This window comes from Trachurus japonicus, chromosome 5 (assembly GCF_045865225.1).
Source record: "Trachurus japonicus isolate A0001 chromosome 5, Traja_1.0".
Taxonomy (NCBI): domain Eukaryota; kingdom Metazoa; phylum Chordata; class Actinopteri; order Carangiformes; family Carangidae; genus Trachurus; species Trachurus japonicus.
Genome location: NC_140911.1, coordinates 1,382,815 through 1,401,573, shown reverse-complemented (window position 1 = coordinate 1,401,573; position 18,759 = coordinate 1,382,815). Strand labels below are relative to the sequence as shown.

The following is an 18,759-nucleotide window of genomic DNA, read 5'->3' as shown; positions in this document are numbered from 1 at the left end:
AGGATGTTTTTTGCTACCTTTTTTTCACTATTATTTCTTGTTATCCCATACATTGGGCCATCACAAGTTGATAACCTCCACCCCCAGCAAGGATCCGTTTGGCCCCAGGGGCCAAAAAACCCCCTTTTTGGGAAAAGCTTCTGGCGAAATGATGTAATGGCATATATTAGGGTACTGCAACTGCATACATGGTCAGATAACTCTGAAATTTTGCATGGTGTATCCTGACACATAGGGGAAACTATCAGAATAATATTCTGGGGCTTACTGCCTTCCTATTTTCAAATATCACCCTCAGTTTATCACAAAAGACAAAAAAATGTGTTTCCGCCTGACAAATTGTCATCAAATGTGATCACTTTAAAGCATTTATTATACATATCCCTGCCTAAGATGGATATGAAAAACTTCCCACATTTGTAAGCTTCAATTTAAGCCCAAGATGACCTTTCTATCTAGAAGATTACACCTGCTATGACCAAAGTCTTCCAGTGTCCTACCTCAAAATCAGAGAAAACGGAACTTTCAGCATTAGCATTCCAAATGGGATTTAGCATGATTTCTTGTACATAAACTGTATCTTAAACAAGATTGGAGGCTTTAGTTATAGGCTACTACTATACTATCTGAAGTTAATTACATGAAAAGTGAATAATGTTACACCCCCAGGTGGACCAGGGTATCAGGGTACAATATAAAAATAAATGCTAACCGATTTACACACACCAACACACTTACCAACCGACACACTTTAACCAACCAACTAGTCTATGGGCCAGACCAGATTTTGGTACCACTCAGAGTGGCAAAATCTAGTAACATTTTTTGAAAAGGTACATGTCCATAGATGATATTTTGGTATGATAACCCATCCTAAGTGGTAGCTTTATGACAGTTATCAGCTCATAAAGTTATCAACCCCCTGCAATAAATAGGCCTCTAAACGCAGGGGGCATATCTTGTTTTGTGCTCATTTTCAGACCTTTACTCATATGTTATGAGGGCATGTTTGGTAGAATTTTAAAGTGTACAATCCCAGCTTTCATTAAGACCTAGGTTTGGGCCTATCTATAAAAAATATAAAGGTCACATGGTCAAAGGTCAATCTATCTCAACAACTATTTTTCCACTATTTTCGCCTAAACTGTAGTCTTTTTTATAGCACTGTGAAATGTAAGAACAGCACTGACACAAATAACAAAAACTGAAATACTCACAGGACTGTAACAATTCAGGAAATGTATAATCTTCCCATAATTTCCTACTATGAGGGATGATTATGGGTCTTAAAGTGGAACACGGGCCCAGGCGAGAATTGTCAATAACTGCTTATTCCTCTGTATTTCTCAAAGAGTTTTAAAGTTTTCTATATATCTTTGCCCTAATTATCACCATCATCATGATTATAGTCCAGAGTTAAGGCAACTTATTCATCCTCCTCCATCCTCTGATTTGTGCATGTTTGCAGTTTGCACATTTTTATGCACTCTTTTTACATCTTTACCCTAATCATCATCATCATCAGTCCAAAATATGTGGCTTTGTAGGTTTGAGCATCCTAGCTCTTTAAATAATAATTGATAAATTAGTTATAAATAGCCTTTCTAGACATATATCTGTTTTCAATACATATTGGGATTGCCTTGATCAGATAAAGTATGATGTAATTTATTTGCTTAGCTAACTTTGTTCATACTTTCTAGGTGGCTCAATTAACCTTATAGTGGGACGACATAGCTTGACAATTGTTCATTTTGTGATAAAAGCATCAAATTTGGTGATCTGATTGCTGAATATATGTTTGATGAATGTGGATATTGGGCCACTGCAAATTTTATTTCTGATGGGGCGGTGCGTGGCGCAATGGGTGGAGCGGCCGCCCCATGTGGAGGCTGCAGTCCTCGCCGCGGGCGTCCCCGGTTCGGGTCCCGCGTCGGGCAGGCCTTTCCTGCGTGTCGTTCCCCCTCTCTCTGCCTCCCCATTTCCTGTCTATCTCTACTGTCATCACTATCAAAAATAAAGGCAAAAAGCCGAAAAATATACTATAAAAAAAAAAAAAAAAAAAAAAATTTTTATTTCTGATGACTGTGGCAGCCATTTTTAAGAATTACCGCCAGTGGTTACTGGCATGGAATGCTCTGCCCACCCTACAGCTGCTGTTTCATCTTTTCAGCACCACAAATATAAGACATGTTAACTTGAGAAAAGCCTTATTACAATGTAACAGAATAGAATATAAACTCTCTATAACTCTTTCTTGGCTCTCACATTCTCCTTCATAGTCTGCGGCCTCCTCTTTTTATTGGGGTTTTCAATTAATAACATATAGCTATGCAGTACGCACAGTACAAAAACAAGACCAAAGTTTCTGACACAAGCATGTCTAAATATAAACAACTCAAAAAAAAATTTAAAATGTTATTTCAGTCAATCATTTCACATACAGCTGGTGTTGTATTTTATATTAATATTTTAAATTATATTTAATATTGGGATGACAGTGGCTAAGGAGGTAGAGTGGGTCGTCCAATAACCAGAGGTTCGAATCCCGCCCCCTCCCACCGCTGTCGTAACGTAGATATCTTATCCACCTTGCCTCGTGTGATGTGTATGAATGTTTGGTGGTGGTCAGGGGGGCTGTTTGGTGCACATTGGCAGCCACACATCTGTCAGTCTGCCCCAGGACAGCTGTGGCTACAATTGTAGCTTACCACCGTTACTGTGTAAAAGTGCTTTGAGCGCTTCAAAGACTTTGATAAGGGTCTTAGAGGTGGACAGGTCGGTGCAGTTGCAGATGGATTTGGGGAGAGAGTTCCAGAGGGAGGGGGCAGCGGCCCTGTTGCTTGGTCATGGGGGGTAGTACAGGAGGTTGGCATTGAAGGAGTGGAGGCAGCGGTTAGGAGAGTGGGGGTCGAGGAGGTCAGTGAGGTAGGAAGAAGTCAGGTTATGGAGTGCTTTAAATGTGAGAAGAAGGATTTTAAACTGTATACGGTAAGAAACAGGATGCCAGTGAAGGTTTTGGAGGACGGGGGTGATGTGGTCATGGGGACAAGTATGAGTGAGCAGGTAGGCAGCAGAATTCTGGAGTTTATTGAGGGTTCTGGATGAGAGGCCATAAAAGATGCTGTTGCAGTAATCAAGTCTGGTGGTGACGAAGGCGTATAAAGGTTTCAGCAGCAGAGAGGGTTAGGACGAAGGGAGGGACGAAATCAGGCAATGTTTTTTAAGTGAAAGAAGGCAGTCTGGACTATCTGGGTGATGTAACGATCAGTGGAGAGGGTGCTGTCAAAGGAAATTCCAACGGGATGTGAGAGGAAGGGAGTTAGGGAGATGTTGTCAATGGAATGGGTGAAGTTGTCCGTAGATTTTGTGAGAGATTTGGGATCAATGAAGAATATCTGATTTGTCATAGTTAAGTTTCAGAAAGTTGTGTTGCATCCATGATTTAATATTGTTGAGGCAGGAGATGAGAGTGGTGTGGCTGGTAGTGATGGATTTTGTAAAGCTGGATGTCATTGGCGCAACGGTGAAACTGGAGACCTTGACGATGGATGATGTTAGTACAGGATGAAGAGGAGGGGACCAAGCCCTGAACTCTGGGGGACACCTTGGGACAGGGGGACAGTGGAGGAGCAGATATGACTGAATTCAAGAGAGTGCAGTTCCAGTGATGTTTAGGGTGGAGGAAAGACAGGAGAGGAGGATGGAGTGACTGATGGTGTCGAATGCTGCGGTGAGGTCGAGAAGGATGAGGATGGTGAGGTGGTCGGAGTCTGAGGCAAGGAGGATGTCATTGGTGATTTAAGAGCTGCCTGTATGTTAGGGTTAGGGTTAGTCTATGGAATTGAAATGGTTCAAATAGGTTGTTAGCTGAGATGGGCTTTCAGTTGTGCATAAATGACATGTTCAAGTATTTTAGAGAAAAATGGAAGGTTTGAAATTGACGTTGATGTTGGGACTGAGGCCAGGTTTCTTCAAGATGGGGGTGACAACAGCTTCATTGAAGGAGGGACAAAGCCCGAGGTGAGGGAGGTGTTGATAATTGAAGTGATGAGAGGAGCAATGATGGGGAGACAGAAGCTAGATGGAATGGGATCAAGCACGCAGGTTGAGGTTTTCATTTCTTTAAGAAGAGTTGGGATGTCAGGATGAGTGGGTAGCGCCCCCCAAAAATGCCAAAATCCCCTGCAATATCCTCCTGTGGGTATTCACTCTTGTACTGAGCTCAAAGTGTTGCCATGTGTGTGTCACTCACAGGTATGACTGGTCCAGACCTCAACCCAATTGAACTCTTGTGGGATCAGCTTGGGAGTTGCTGTACATGCTACAGTGACCAACACAACCACACTGGTTGACTTTCAACAACTCCTGGTTGATAGATAGATAGTTAGATAGATACTGCATATAAGCACCTTGTAACTTTGTTTTGAAAGGTGCTCTACAAATAAAATTATTATTATATACTGTAGATATATACTTTACTGTCCCCTGGGGGTAAATTTGGCCTTGACTCAGCAACATCAGACCCTTCAACCACATACAAAGACCTGTAGGCTTCCAGACTTCTCCTGCCTCACCCAGGGGCGGGTCTGCCATGGTGGCATGGAGGGGCACCTGCCCCCCCCCTAAAACCTGATTGGCCACCCTGTGTGCCCCCCCAATGGTCAATGACTTGTGGTCAATCACTGTGAAAAGCTCTTAACCACTCCTATGTTCAGTGTACAGAACTACTATATAAGCACTAACTTCTGATTATGGGCCGGATCTACTAAAGGTGTGTGTGTATAAAAACGTGTTTGTGCATGCAAACTTGATTGTACATGCAAACATTGCATGTACACACAACAACAAAACATGATCTACTAACCGGGCGCACCGAGGATTGCATCTCTCAAACGGTCAAAATTGCACGTGCAATCCATTTACCGTGTTTGCCTTAATGAATATGGCGTTCCTGCCAGAACGTGCAAAATATTGGGAGGAGTAGATGCAGAAATACGCAAACATGCACAAATCAGAGGATGGAGGAGGATGAATAAGTTGCCTTAACTCTGGACTATAATCATGATGATGGTGATAATTAGGGCAAAGATATATAGAAAACTTTAAAACTCTTTGAGAAATACAGAGGAATAAGCAGTTATTGACAATTCTCGCCTGGGCCCGTGTTCCACTTTAAGACCCATAATCATCCCTCATAGTAGGAAATTATGGGAAGATTATACATTTCCTGAATTGTTACAGTCCTGTGAGTATTTCAGTTTTTGTTATTTGTGTCAGTGCTGTTCTTACATTTCACAGTGCTATAAAAAAGACTACAGTTTAGGCGAAAATAGTGGAAAAATAGTTGTTGAGATAGATTGACCTTTGACCATGTGACCTTTATATTTTTTATAGATAGGCCCAAACCTAGGTCTTAATGAAAGCTGGGATTGTACACTTTAAAATTCTACCAAACATGCCCTCATAACATATGAGTAAAGGTCTGAAAATGAGCACAAAACAAGATATGCCCCCTGCGTTTAGAGGCCTATTTATTGCAGGGGGTTGATAACTTTATGAGCTGATAACTGTCATAAAGCTACCACTTAGGATGGGTTATCATACCAAAATATCATCTATGGACATGTACCTTTTCAAAAAATGTTACTAGATTTTGCCACTCTGAGTGGTACCAAAATCTGGTCTGGCCCATAGACTAGTTGGTTGGTTAAAGTGTGTCGGTTGGTAAGTGTGTTGGTGTGTGTAAATCGGTTAGCATTTATTTTTATATTGTACCCTGATACCCTGGTCCACCTGGGGGTGTAACATTATTCACTTTTCATGTAATTAACTTCAGATAGTATAGTAGTAGCCTATAACTAAAGCCTCCAATCTTGTTTAAGATACAGTTTATGTACAAGAAATCATGCTAAATCCCATTTGGAATGCTAATGCTGAAAGTTCCGTTTTCTCTGATTTTGAGGTAGGACACTGGAAGACTTTGGTCATAGCAGGTGTAATCTTCTAGATAGAAAAGTCATCTTGGGCTTAAATTGAAGCTTACAAATGTGGGAAGTTTTTCATATCCATCTTAGGCAGGGATATGTATAATAAATGCTTTAAAGTGATCACATTTGATGACAATTTGTCAGGCGGAAACACATTTTTTTGTCTTTTGGGATAAACTGAGGGTGATATTTGAAAATAGGAAGGCAATAAGCCCCAGAATATTATTCTGATAGTTTCCCCTATGTGTCAGGATACACCATGCAAAATTTCAGAGTTATCTGACCATGTATGCAGTTGCAGTACCCTAATATATGCCATTACATCATTTCGCCAGAAGCTTTTCCCAAAAAGGGGGTTTTTTGGCCCCTGGGGCCAAACGGATCCTTGCTGGGGGTGGAGGTTATCAACTTGTGATGGCCCAATGTATGGGATAACAAGAAATAATAGTGAAAAAAAGGTAGCAAAAAACATCCTGAGGGGTGGACCTGGCTCCCGGCCTACAAGGATTTGAACCCAGACTAGAACAAAGTCTTTGACTACAAAGAGTGCTGCTATGCTCAGAGTGTTCAGAGTATAAAAACAATATTCTAAAATATTTTACAATACATGTATATAGCCTACTGTCTGTAGTTACTGTAAAAAAGAAAAGAAAAGAAAAAGCCTGAGTCATTATGATGAATGGAGTAGAAGTGTTTTCCATTCATCCTAGTGTTTTACACTGAGCACATCAGTGTTCAACTGGTTCTTATAAATGTCTAGTCATATGATGGTTTGTGTTTGTCATTTGAGACTAAAACAGCATTTTGAGAATAAATAACATTGTTTTGAATGTAAAGTTTCATTTTGCAGGAGAAGTTAGGGGTTTTGCCCATTGTGTGTGTGTGTTTTTGGATTTGTGTGTAGAGTTATGAGAGTATGAGGCATGCTTTCAGAAAATGTGTGTAAACAATCGAGAAAAACTGTAATGTTAAAAGTTTCACAATAGGTAAGCTGCCTTTTTTTGCTGCTGCTGCTGCTGCTGCTGCTGCTGCTGCTGCTGCTGCTGCTGCTGCTGCTGCTGCTGCTGCAGCTGCTGCTCTGAGTCCGGCTGTCGTATCTTCCCACCAGGACCAGAGTGCTGCTGCTGGCGGTGGAGAAGAGTCTGACAGCTCGCTGCTCGCTGCTCGGTGCAGCTGTTTGGCTCCACAGAGGAAACAGCCTGAGCAGCGACGGCTCAGACTCGTTCAGCTGGAACCTGCTCCACCACCACCACCAGCACCGACCCGGAGCGGCGAGGCCTCGGCTGCACCCTTGCTCTGCTTATCTCTGCTCACCAACACCAACACACTAACTAACGCTCTTCATCCTCTCAGTTTAGTCTCTGTCTCATTCTGCTCTGTTTTCATCTGAGGAACCGGGTTTACTCCACAACAATATTTGTCCCTTTTCTTGTCAAAATGTCTCATTTCTAGTCCAAACTAATCTCTTTTCACTTTAAATAAGACTCATCACCTAAAAATGAACTTGTTTTTAGATCATTTTCACTTGTTTCAAACTAATTTTCACTTGAAATAAGTAGAAAAATCTGCCAGTGAAAGCAGGTTTTTTGTGTTTGTAATAAGAAAGAAAAACTTGCTCCACTATCAGATTTTTCTACTTATTTCAAATGAAAATCTGCTTGAAAGAAGTAAAAAGTGTCTAAAAACAAGCTACTTTTTAATGTATAACTATGTATGTATATGTATAAATATACTTATTTTAGGTATAATGAGATTAGTTTTGACTAGAAATGAGACAAATATTCTTACAATCTGTTTGTTGAAACACACACAGACACGTTATTCCTCCAACACTGAGTGGAAACACATCAAGTCAAACAGCTGTGTGTGTGTGTGTGTGTGTGTGTGTGTGTGTGTGTGTGTGTGTGTGTGTGCGTGCTCTTAGGGGCCTCAGGAGCCGAATGTCAACGACACTCGGGGCCTCGCGACCACAAATAGGAGCCGCTCGGCGCACGCTGACGCAAACTAATGAGGTTAATGATTAACCATCAGACTGAGGAGGAAGGTCACACACACACACACACACACACACACACAGAGGAAACTTGGGTCTTTTCTCTGAACTCTCAGTGTTTCATGTTAAATCACACATGTGTACATCGAATGTTGTGCATAGTCAACCCAGTATCATATATAAAAATGTAAGCAGCAAACTTTGCCGTTTTGAATTATACTGGCTCGATGTGAAAAAACCACAAGCAAGCGAATGGCTATGTACATTCACTAAGCGAATATTATGAAAATAAAATATTTAAATCCCGCTAGAAATGTAATCAAATGTCATTTTTATGCAGAAACCACTGCAAAATATAGATTTTTCCACCAAAACTTATAGAAATATTTGCTATGTTTTTTGTTCTCATGGCCGGAAACTTGAGAGTCACGTGACTTGGACGCAAAACGATAGGAAAGAAATTGTCAGAAAAAATGTAACAGTCATACAATTTAAGAGCCGTTATTGTAAACCCTCTTTGTTTTTGGACTTTCGACCAACGTAGCCAAGGTACTATGTTTTATATGAGACTGCGTTGGCGTAGTAAGTATGCAGAATTGAATCATCAACGGTTTGGGATTTTTGGATTCATTACCAGTTAATGTTTGTGGTCCCGGTTGGGGTTTGGGGGGCCTCCAAGTTTCCTCTGGCCCGGGGCCTCCAGAGTGTCTAGAAACGCCCCTGCGTGTTGTTGTTATTGATAGAAATATAAAATATGAATAAACAGATTTTTTCTACAATTTTTAAAGTTTTTTGAGAAATTTTTACCACTTTTTATTGTTATTTTTACTTTTCTTTTTTTTGCTTTTAGAAATTTTACCACTTTTTCCAGAATTTTTTTAAACTTTTTTTTTTTTTTACCACTTTCTTCTAGAATTTTTTTTTTTAGAGAAATTTTGCCACTTTTTTGTGAAATTTTTACCACTTTTTGTGAAATTGTTAGCCTGACAAACCAGACTATATCATTAAAATGTATAGTCTGGCAACGAGCGGTAGACCTCGGCTCAGTCCAGGGGGCGGGATGAAGGCTGTCTTTCAAACTGCCTCTGCACCAATAGGGTAGCGCTACGACCAATCAGAGCAAAGAGCAGGATGACGTCAGCCTGACAAGCCAATTAAAATGTTAAGCCACCCAACGACTCTCTAAACAGATAGAGCGCTGTGATTGGTGAACACAAACGGTGTTCGAGACTCAAAAAGTTCCTATGGCTCGTTTCTAGACCCACCTACGGAGCAAAGAGATTTGCTGCTGCTAGGGGGCAGAGAGATTTCTAGGCTATGAAATTGTATCACTTTTTGTGACATTCTTACCACTTTTTGTGAATTTTTTAATAATAATAATAAATTTTATTTATAAGCGCTTTTCCAAAAGCTCAAAGACACTTACCACGTTTTTTCTTGAATTCTTATTTTACCACCTTTTTCTAGAAATTTTCTAACTTTTTTTTATTTTTTAGAAATCTTACCATTTTTTTCTGGATTTTTTTTTAACACTTTCTTCTAGAAATGTTTGGCATTTTTTAGAGAAATTGTACAGGTTTCTTCTAGAATTTAAAAAAAAAAAACTTTTTAGAGAAATTTTGCCACTTTTTTGTGACATTTTTTTAAACCACTTTTTGTGAAATTTTATCACTTTTTTCTAGAAAATGTCTAACTTTTTTTGTTTGTTTTAGAAATCTTATCATTTTTTCTGGAAATGTTTGGCATTTTTTAGCGAAATTGTACCGGTTTCTTCTAGAATTTTCTTTTAAACTTTTTTTTTTTTGGGAGAAATTTTACAATTTTTGAACCGGCTCCACTCGTGAACGTGACGGTGTGAATGAACTGAGTGAAAGGTGTCAGTTAAACTTATTATCGATCTGTTATCCGTGTGATCCGACCTACCCTCGCGAGGCGCAGCCGGGTCCCAGGCCGACCACATCTGGACGGAGAAGAACGGCGTCCAGCAGATGATGTAGGCCAGCACGATGACGAAGGTCATCTTCACCGTGGTGATCTTCGCCTTGGAGATCAGCTTCACGCTGCTCACGCGCGCCAGCGAGGAGTTTCCCTTGGAGGCTTTGGGCGTGAGGCTGATGCACTGCTCCCGCCGCGTCTTCAGCCGGAAGTTCTGCCAGATCTTGAAGCTGATGAGGCCGTAGCACAGGCTGAGGATGGCCACCTAGTCCAGTCAATTGATGAAAAAGAAAATAAAAATAAAAACGTTAGACATTTTCTGGAAAAAAGTGATACAATTTCACAAGAAGTGGTAAAAATTTCACAAAAAAGTGGCAAAATTCCTCTAAAAAGTTTTTTTTTTTTTTTAATTCTAGAAGAAACCTGTACAATTTCTCTAAAAAATGCCAAACATTTCTAGAAAAAAGTGTTTTAAAAAAATCCAGAAAAAAATGGTAAGATTTCTAAAAAAAAAAAAAAAGGTTGAACAAATTGCAACAGAAGCTCAAACTCAACTGGTTTTGTATCCTCAACATGTCCTGAGTGAGGGAAAAAAGCCCAGAAGAATCCCATTAGGGGAAAGTTTAGAAAAAGACCCAAATATAGCCCATTTATTCATTACTGTTCTCACGTGAATAGGGTAAAAATTTTATCCTTTAGATATCACCATGAAAATGACTGAGTTGATTACTGACATTAAGACAAACAAAAAATGTATCACAAGTTTTTTGAAATTCTTTGTCAACATGAGCAAACAGTGCATAATCTAATTACGTATGGCTTAATTTGCATTTGCATTTGCGTATGGTGGTCATCTTCGAAAAATTGCAGCCATCTTGAAATTTCAAGTGTTTTTTTGTTGAGTGACCTCATCCCAATTTTCAAGCTGGTACCACCACAGCACCTTCATATATCTACCCGTACAGTCAAAACGGTGGAATTTATGCAAATTCTTTGTTAGCAAACAATTTAAAAAAACTTGTAATACATTTTTTGTTTGTCTTAATGTAAGTAAAACACTCAGTCATTTTCATGGAGATATCTAAAGGTTAAAAATGTTGGGTGTTTTTCTAAACTTTCCCCTAATGGGATTCTTCTGGGCTTTTTTTCCCTCACTCAGGACATGTTGATGATACAAAACCAGCTGAGTTTGCTTCATTTGTTCAACATTGACCCCCATTTTGGCAAAAAGGAGAATTTCGGTCATTTTTGACCCCTAAATCGTTGTCCTGATGGTCACCCAGTGATGGGGGGAGAAAAAAACGCGACTAAAATTGCTGCAGGCAAACCAGAGTTACCATGGCTAGACAGCGCTAGGGATAGCCACAACGCTAACCCATGGGGGCAATTCTTTCAACCACAACAAACACTCAGAAAACAATCAAATATCTATGGTACATGACTGGAATCCTTAGAGACACCACTGAACTCATAAACTGTACAGTTATACTGAGTATAAACTTTGTGTTTTTGCATGTAGCCACTCACCTCAGATAGCCCAACTCTGAAACATCCTAAAGACATTACTATCCCATCACAGAGAGAAACTAACACTTTGTCCTTGTTGTGATTATTTCTTTACTAAAATAGAGATATCATGAACATCACCACTGCACTGCTCCACCGTTTATTTTAGTAAAGAAATCATCATAACAAGGACAAAGTGTTAGGGCGCACTCACACTAGGGCCAGTTGATCCGTGCCGTGCTGAAGCCCGAATGCCCCCCCTCCCCTGTCCCCCGCTGGCCCGCACTCACACTACCTCGAACCCAAGCGTGCTCAAGCACGGTTGCCTCCGACACAAACGTCATCACGTTGATATAACAACACGGCGGATGCGCTCTGACTGCTGAAAGAACGGCGCTTTGACCGGTTGCCATGGTTATCTTGAAGTTTAATCAAAGCGACGTTAACTAGCGATGTTTACGGCGCGACGTAATCGTTAAGTGACTGTTGTTTACATGCGGCTGTAGACACGTGGTGGAGAACGAGCCCGCAGCGTATTACGTGTGCGCATTCCTGGCCAAGCGTACCGTGCCCAAGCACACCTCTCCCAACCGTGCCGGGCCAGGGAAGTGTACCGTGCTCAGGCACGGAACGCTTGCACTCACACCATTAATAGAATCCGGACTTTAGGGGGCAAACGTGCTTGGGCACGGTACGATTGCCTAGTGTGAGTGCGCCCTTATGGCGCATTTCCACTAGCACGGCTCGGCTCGATACGGCTCGGCACGGCACGGCTCGGCTCGGTTTGGTTGTGTTTCCATTACAACTGAGTATCACTAGTGCCGCCGTGACGTCATTTACACGGCGCCGAGCAACGCTCTAAACTCTGTAAATATATAACTTTAGCAACATTTGAAACATTTTCAGGCGAGAAAGTAGTCGTTTAGATCCCCAACGTGTTGAAAAACTGACAAAATACCAGCTGTTTACAATTTTGTTTCAACGAAGTCGGCGTTACTAAAGCTAGCCGTAGTGAGCAACGCACTTCCGGTTATTTTCACAAAATAAAACACCTGTTGCCTTTTATCATAAGGAAAGCCATTACGATAGAACTGGTGCTTTTACTTTGTAAACAGGAAGTGAACCTACCCTCGCTGTAGCTAGCTTTAAACCGCCGTTTTGACTGCTCTCGTCCCCATAACGGCATTTAATTTTCAATATGCCTTACCGGAGAGTCTTGCCAGCTCCGAGATCGGCCTGGTTCATTGTAAAACAGTTATTTATTGATGTAAATGTGGTGTTTTCTGTGCGTACAGAACCCAAGGCAGTGCTGCTCTTCTTTCTAACCACAAACAAACTGCTGCTACAGCCACAATTGTTAGATTTAATCAATGAGACCAACATTTAAGAGTTTAACCAGCCGGTGGTAAACCTCTAAAAAGCCATCGGGGAAGTTAATTAGCGGTCTGTTCTCCTCGGGGTGACGGTGGTAGGCTGGCCGGCGGAGCACGTCAGGAGCCGGGCTGCTGCCTCTGTGATGTCGCGGTCGCTGCTCGGACCTGGAGCTTCACTTCTCCGAAAAACATCGGGGCAAACTTCTAAACAGCCGTCGTTTGGATAAACTAACCGCACATGGGGATCTAAACAGTTACTTTCTCGCATGAAAAAATATTAAAACTTAATAAAGTCACGTAATAACAGAGCCAGTCTAAATATTAGAAATTCTCTGGTAATAACAGCTTCAGCAGGAACATTTCTGTTGTCGGTCGTCGAGTGGTTATGACGCTTCCAGTGACGACACTCATCGGCCAATCAGTGGAAGGCAGTCGGCTGACGTCACGTTTTAGTAACGCTTCGGCTCGCTTGGAACCACGGCTGAGGTGATACCAAAACTGTACCCGGTTGCAGGTACTGCGTGCTAGTGGAAACACGCAATAGCGCGCCGAGCCGTGCCGTACCGAGCCGAACCGTGCTAGTGGAAATGCGCCATTTGTTTCTCTCTGTGATAGGATAGTAATGTCTTTCTGGGATGTTCCAGAGTTGGGCTATCTGAGGTGAGTGGCTAAATGCAAAAACACAAAGTTTCTACTGTTTCTACTCTACACTATATGAGTTCAGTGGTGTCTCTAAGGATTCCAGTCATGTACCAGAGATATTTGATTGTTTCTGAGTGTTTGTTGTGGTTGAAAGAATTGCCCCCATACTTTAGCGTTGTGGCTATCCCTAGCGCCGGGTAGCCATGGTAACTCCGGTTTGCCTGCAGCAATTTTAGTCGCGTTTTTTGCACTGGGTGACCATCAGGACAATGATTTAGGGGTCAAAAATGACCGGAATTCTCCTTTAAAGTTACTGGACTAACCGGGATGATGTAGATGGTGAGGCTGATCCAGGTGATGTAGGCCTTGGCCCCCCACGGCTTCACGAAGTCCCCCCAGCAGTCGTAGACCCCCGAGCCGGCCGAGCCCACCTCGGTCAGGGAGAAGATGAACATCTGGGGGAGGCTGAAGAGCAGGCTGAGCGCCCACGAGCACAGCACGTAGACCCGGTCCGTCCGCCGGTGCAGCGAGCGCAGCGGCTGGCAGATGGCCAAGCAGCGGTCCACCGACATCAGCACCAGCATGTAGGTGGAGGCAAACATCCCCACCACCTGGATTTGTATTGGTATTTATTATTTATTTGCACCATGATAAAAGACTATTACAAAAAACAGAAATGAAACAAGAATAGTAAGTGTTGGAGAAGTTAAAAAAAACCTGGGGTCAGTCCTATGTTCCCACAGCCCAATGACCCCACAGCCTTATGTTTCCTCATTTCTAAGACTTTTTTTTTTTAATTTTTAAAATTAGGCCCTATGTCCCCACAGTCCTATGTTGCCTCATTTCTAAGATTTTTCTTATTTCTAAGAATTTTCTCAAAATGAAACTCTAAGTCAAGTCTTTTTTTTTATTTTTATACCGCATTTAAAGGGATGATTCAGAGTAATTTCAACCTAGGGTCCTTTGCACCAACCCCCCCCCCCCCCCAGAAGCTTGTTTTCTCTTGCTCCAACAGTGGTTGAGTTACCACTATTAACTGAATGGTGCTAACGTTACCAAGCAGCTCTATCTTAAATTACCCCACTAATAATGTCTGGAATTCCTGGTGTACTTACTGTACAAACTTTCTAATGCTTTGTTTACTACTACTAACACTATTTGTACTACTGTAGAAGTTTGTTGTCTAAATTGCACTAACTCATGGAGGTGGGTTTAATTTCGGTATAAGGGTTCATCACTCAACCCTATGTTGGAGTAGCAGTGTTGGAAGGGGTCAGCCCGTGTTCCCAGATTTAGCTAAAAGCTACATTACATCTGTAGCCAACTGCTACTGGATAGTAGGTTGGGTGTAATTGACTACCACATTGGGAGAAATGGGGATAAAATCTGATGCAAATTGATGATAAAGGAAATGTGGGAACATAGGACCTAATTTTGGAAAGAAAAGAAAAACCCTTAGAAATGAGGGAACCTAGGGCTGTGGAAACATAGGCACGCTCCCAAAAAGATTTCAAGATTAATTTGTGAGTGCTGCCATTTCAGTTTTTTTCATTGTTTCGATTTTTGAGCCGGCACCCAGTTTCATCTTTACACAAGAGTCGAGCACGCCGTTCCCTTTGTTTACGCTCCCAAAAACCCTCTATGGGCTTATAAAAAGCACCTCCCCAAGAAATATAGCCTACAAATATTCAGAAGATAAATCAACAACAATAAGAGAAAGCAACAACAAATAACAACAAAAAAGAAAGCAATACAAGTGCCATTTTATAGCACACACTCAAAGAAGTCAGAAATAAAAACATGGGAATGTATAAATATAAAATAATTGTATTTAACTGAGTGAGTGTATGAGCATGTAAAGAGATAATAATCCAATGACAAATATACTGGAAAAGAAACTATTAGGAACCTTGATTTAACAGGTTTAAGCTTTCAGTCTTAACTTAAAAGTATTGAGGGATGAAGATAATTTAGCTAGATGAAGATGGAAATTCCAAACTATGGAGCCTCTGCAAAAGAAAACTGAGTAGGCCTATTTGTAAGTGTGGCAAAAAGGGGGAACATGAAGTCAATATTCACTTCTTTTATCTCACATTTTAGACATTGGGTGAAAATAGAATGGCAGAATGACAACATTTGTGCTCAAAAAGCAATCTTACAAATTTTCATTTTAGACTTGTTTTCTACACGTATCTATTACTGTATTCATATCCTATTTCAAGCACCAAAACAGTTCATTCTCATGACTGAAGGTGTGTTTTCACAAGGGATTTGGATTTTTGTACGCCGAGACCCCCTGTAACTCAGAGAGGAGGACTCTGAAACTTCTCCCAGCCCCTAGTCCACATGAGGGGGAGTAGAAATTTAAATTTTGGGTGAACTATCCTTTAACTGTAAAAATAAATAAATAAATAAAAAAGAAAGTGTTTTGTGAAATTTTTACCACTTTTTCATTATTATTTTACTTTTCTTTTTTTTTTTGCTTTTAGAAATTTTACTACTTTTTCCAGAATTTTTTTAAACTTTGTTTTTTTTACCGGTTTCTTCTAGAATTAAAAAAAAAAAACTCTTTAGAGAAATTTTGCCACTTTTTGGTGAAATTTTTACCACTTTTTGTGAAATTTTATCACTTTTTGTGAAATTTTTACCCCTATTTGTGAAATTTTTACCACTCTTATTTGAATTCTTATTTTACCACATTTTTCTAAAAATTTTCTAACTTTTTTATTTTTATTTTTTAGAAATCTTACCATTTTTTCTGGATTTTTTTAAACACTTTTTTCTAGAAATGTTTGGCATTTTTTAGAGAAATTGTAAAGGTTTCTTCTAGAATTTTCTTTTAAGACATTTTACAATTTTTGAACCGGCTCCACCCGTGAATGTGACGTTGTGAATGAACTGAGTGAAACATGTCAGTTAAACTTATTATCAGTGGTGGACAGTAATGGAGTAAATTTACTTGAGTACTCTACTTAAGTACATATCCAGAGGATTTGTACTTTACTTGAGTATTAGATTTCTTTGGTACTTATTACTCTTACTTGAATACATTTCCACGACAAATATTTTTTCTTTTACTGGAGTTAATTTGTAGGAAGGCTGAAAAGTACTGGTTACTTTCAGGTCTTTTTCTAAAATCCTATTGTACACAAGCTGTGTTTGTCTGTGAAGGAAACCCTAACCCCTAAAAGCAGCACATCAGTGCAGCTGAGCAGCAAAGAGTTCATTCTCACTAACAAGAGTTAAAAGCTCCTTACATTCATTTACAAACAATTAGAGTCATTCATTGATGTGAACAATAAGACATTTACTCTGACTCTGACTTTGACTTAGAGTACATTTAAAAGCATGTACTTTTGGATACTTAAGTACCTTTAGAAGCAAGTACTTTTTTACTCTTACTGGAGTAACATGTCGACTGAGCTACTTTTACTTGTAACAGAGTAAATTTTGACCAGTAGTATTTATACTCTTACTCAAGTACTGGGGTCGAGTACTCTGTCCATCTCTGCTGTTTGCACTGTTGGATGTTTTTTGGTGTGTCTTTTTGGACGAAGAAAGTTGGTATCCATTCACAACCATTATATGGACAAATACTGCTGCACGGAGCCCCGCTGTAACTCAGAGAAGCCACGGAGGACTCTGAAAATGTTTACAGCTCTTAGTTGACATAAGGGTGAGTAGATAAAGAGTGAAATTAGAAGTTTGGGTGAACTATCCCTTTAAACGTATTATCGATCTGTTATCAATACATCAGAAGTAATAAATCCTGAAACGACCTGCAGGTACTTGACGAGGCGGCAGAGCAGGTCCGGGCCGTAGAAGCGGAAGGTGATGTCCCAGATGAGCTGCGGCAGCACCTGGAACACGGCCACCACCAGGTCCGCCAGGCTCAGGTGCTTCATGAAGAACAACATGCGCGACTGGCTCAGCTTGTGAGCACCAGCGCCAGCACCGTCACCTCCACCTTGGCCACCTCCTCGATGCGCTTCAGAGGGTTGGTACCACTGCTGCTGCTCTGGTTGAAATTTTTACCACTTTTCGTGAAATTTTCTCACTTTTTGTGAAATTGTCTCACTTTTTGTGAAATTTTTACCACTTTTTGTAACATTTTTATCACTTTTTGTGAAATTTTACCACTTTTTGTGAAATTTTTACCACTTTTTGTGAAATTTTATCACTTTTTGCGAAATTTTTACCACTTTTTGTGAAATTGTATCCCTTTTTGTGATTTTTTTTTACCACTTTTTGTGAAATTTTATCACTTTTTACCACTTTTTGTGAAATTTTATCACTTTTTGTGAAATTTTTACCACTTTTTGTGAAATTTTACCGCTTTTATCTTGAATTCTTATTTTATCACCTTTTTCTAGAAATTTAGGTTAGTTTTGACTAAAATTGAGACATTTTTGACAAGAAATAAGACAAATATTCTTGGAAAGACTTTGAGTTTTTGCAGTGTATATCAACACATCAGAAGAAAACTAGACCTGCAGGTACTTGACGAGGCGGCAGAGCAGGTCCGGGCCGTAGAAGCGGAAGGTGATGTCCCAGATGAGCTGCGGCAGCACCTGGAACACGGCCACCACCAGGTCCGCCAGGCTCAGGTGCTTCATGAAGAACAACATGCGCGACTGGCTCAGCTTGTGCTTGGTGCTGCTGCGCACGGCCAGCAGCACGCACACGTTGCCGGCCAGCGCCAGCAGCAGCACCAGCGCCAGCACCGTCACCTCCACCTTGGCCACCTCCTCGTTGCGCTTCAGAGGGTTGGTACCGGTACCGGTGCTGCTGCTGCTCTGGTTCTGGTTCTGGTGCTGGTTCAGTCCGGTTCCCGTAGTCCCGTTCAGCAGCAGCAGCAACAGACTCGAGTTCCTCCAAGACTCGTTCAACTGACCCAATAATAAGTCACTTTCATTAGAAGAAACCGGCGGCTCCATTGCCGCAGTGTGTGGTCCAGTCCGAGTCCGAGTCCGAGTCCTCACAGACAGAGACACGGTGCTGAGGAAGAGGAAGATAAAGATGAAGATGAAGGAGTCTCCTCTCCGGTCAGTGCGCGCTGCGGAGCCTCAATCACCATGTTCTCCGGTCCCGGTTCGAAACCACCACGAGAAGCATCCGATGAAGAGAGAAGGTTCAAGGCAATGCAATTTTATTTGTAGCTATAGCCCGTTTTTACAATCAGTTTGTCTCAAAGGGCTTCACATGTCCCGAAGGAAGGAAAAAAGAAAAGAAAAGTGTCTTAAATCCCAGTCTGAATAAATCCAAAGAATACAAAAAAAACAGCAGCAACAACAAAAAAAACTGTACAAACCCAGTTTGA

The 18,759-nt window shown here is 40.9% G+C and overlaps 1 protein-coding gene across 1 annotated transcript in view; it reads right to left on the bottom strand.

The window, feature by feature from the left end:
* The window catches only part of oxtra (oxytocin receptor a), a 32,998-nt gene extending 14,622 nt beyond the window's left edge, over positions 1-18,376 (bottom strand). The window contains exons 1-3 of the mRNA XM_085777824.1: positions 17,930-18,376; positions 13,763-14,050; positions 9,907-10,183 (exon numbers count right to left, since the gene is read on the bottom strand). Coding sequence (XP_085633950.1) covers positions 9,907-10,183; positions 13,763-14,050; positions 17,930-18,376 — 1,012 coding nt within the window. The remainder of the gene's footprint in view (positions 1-9,906; positions 10,184-13,762; positions 14,051-17,929) is intronic.
* Positions 18,377-18,759: the final 383 nt, after the last annotated feature.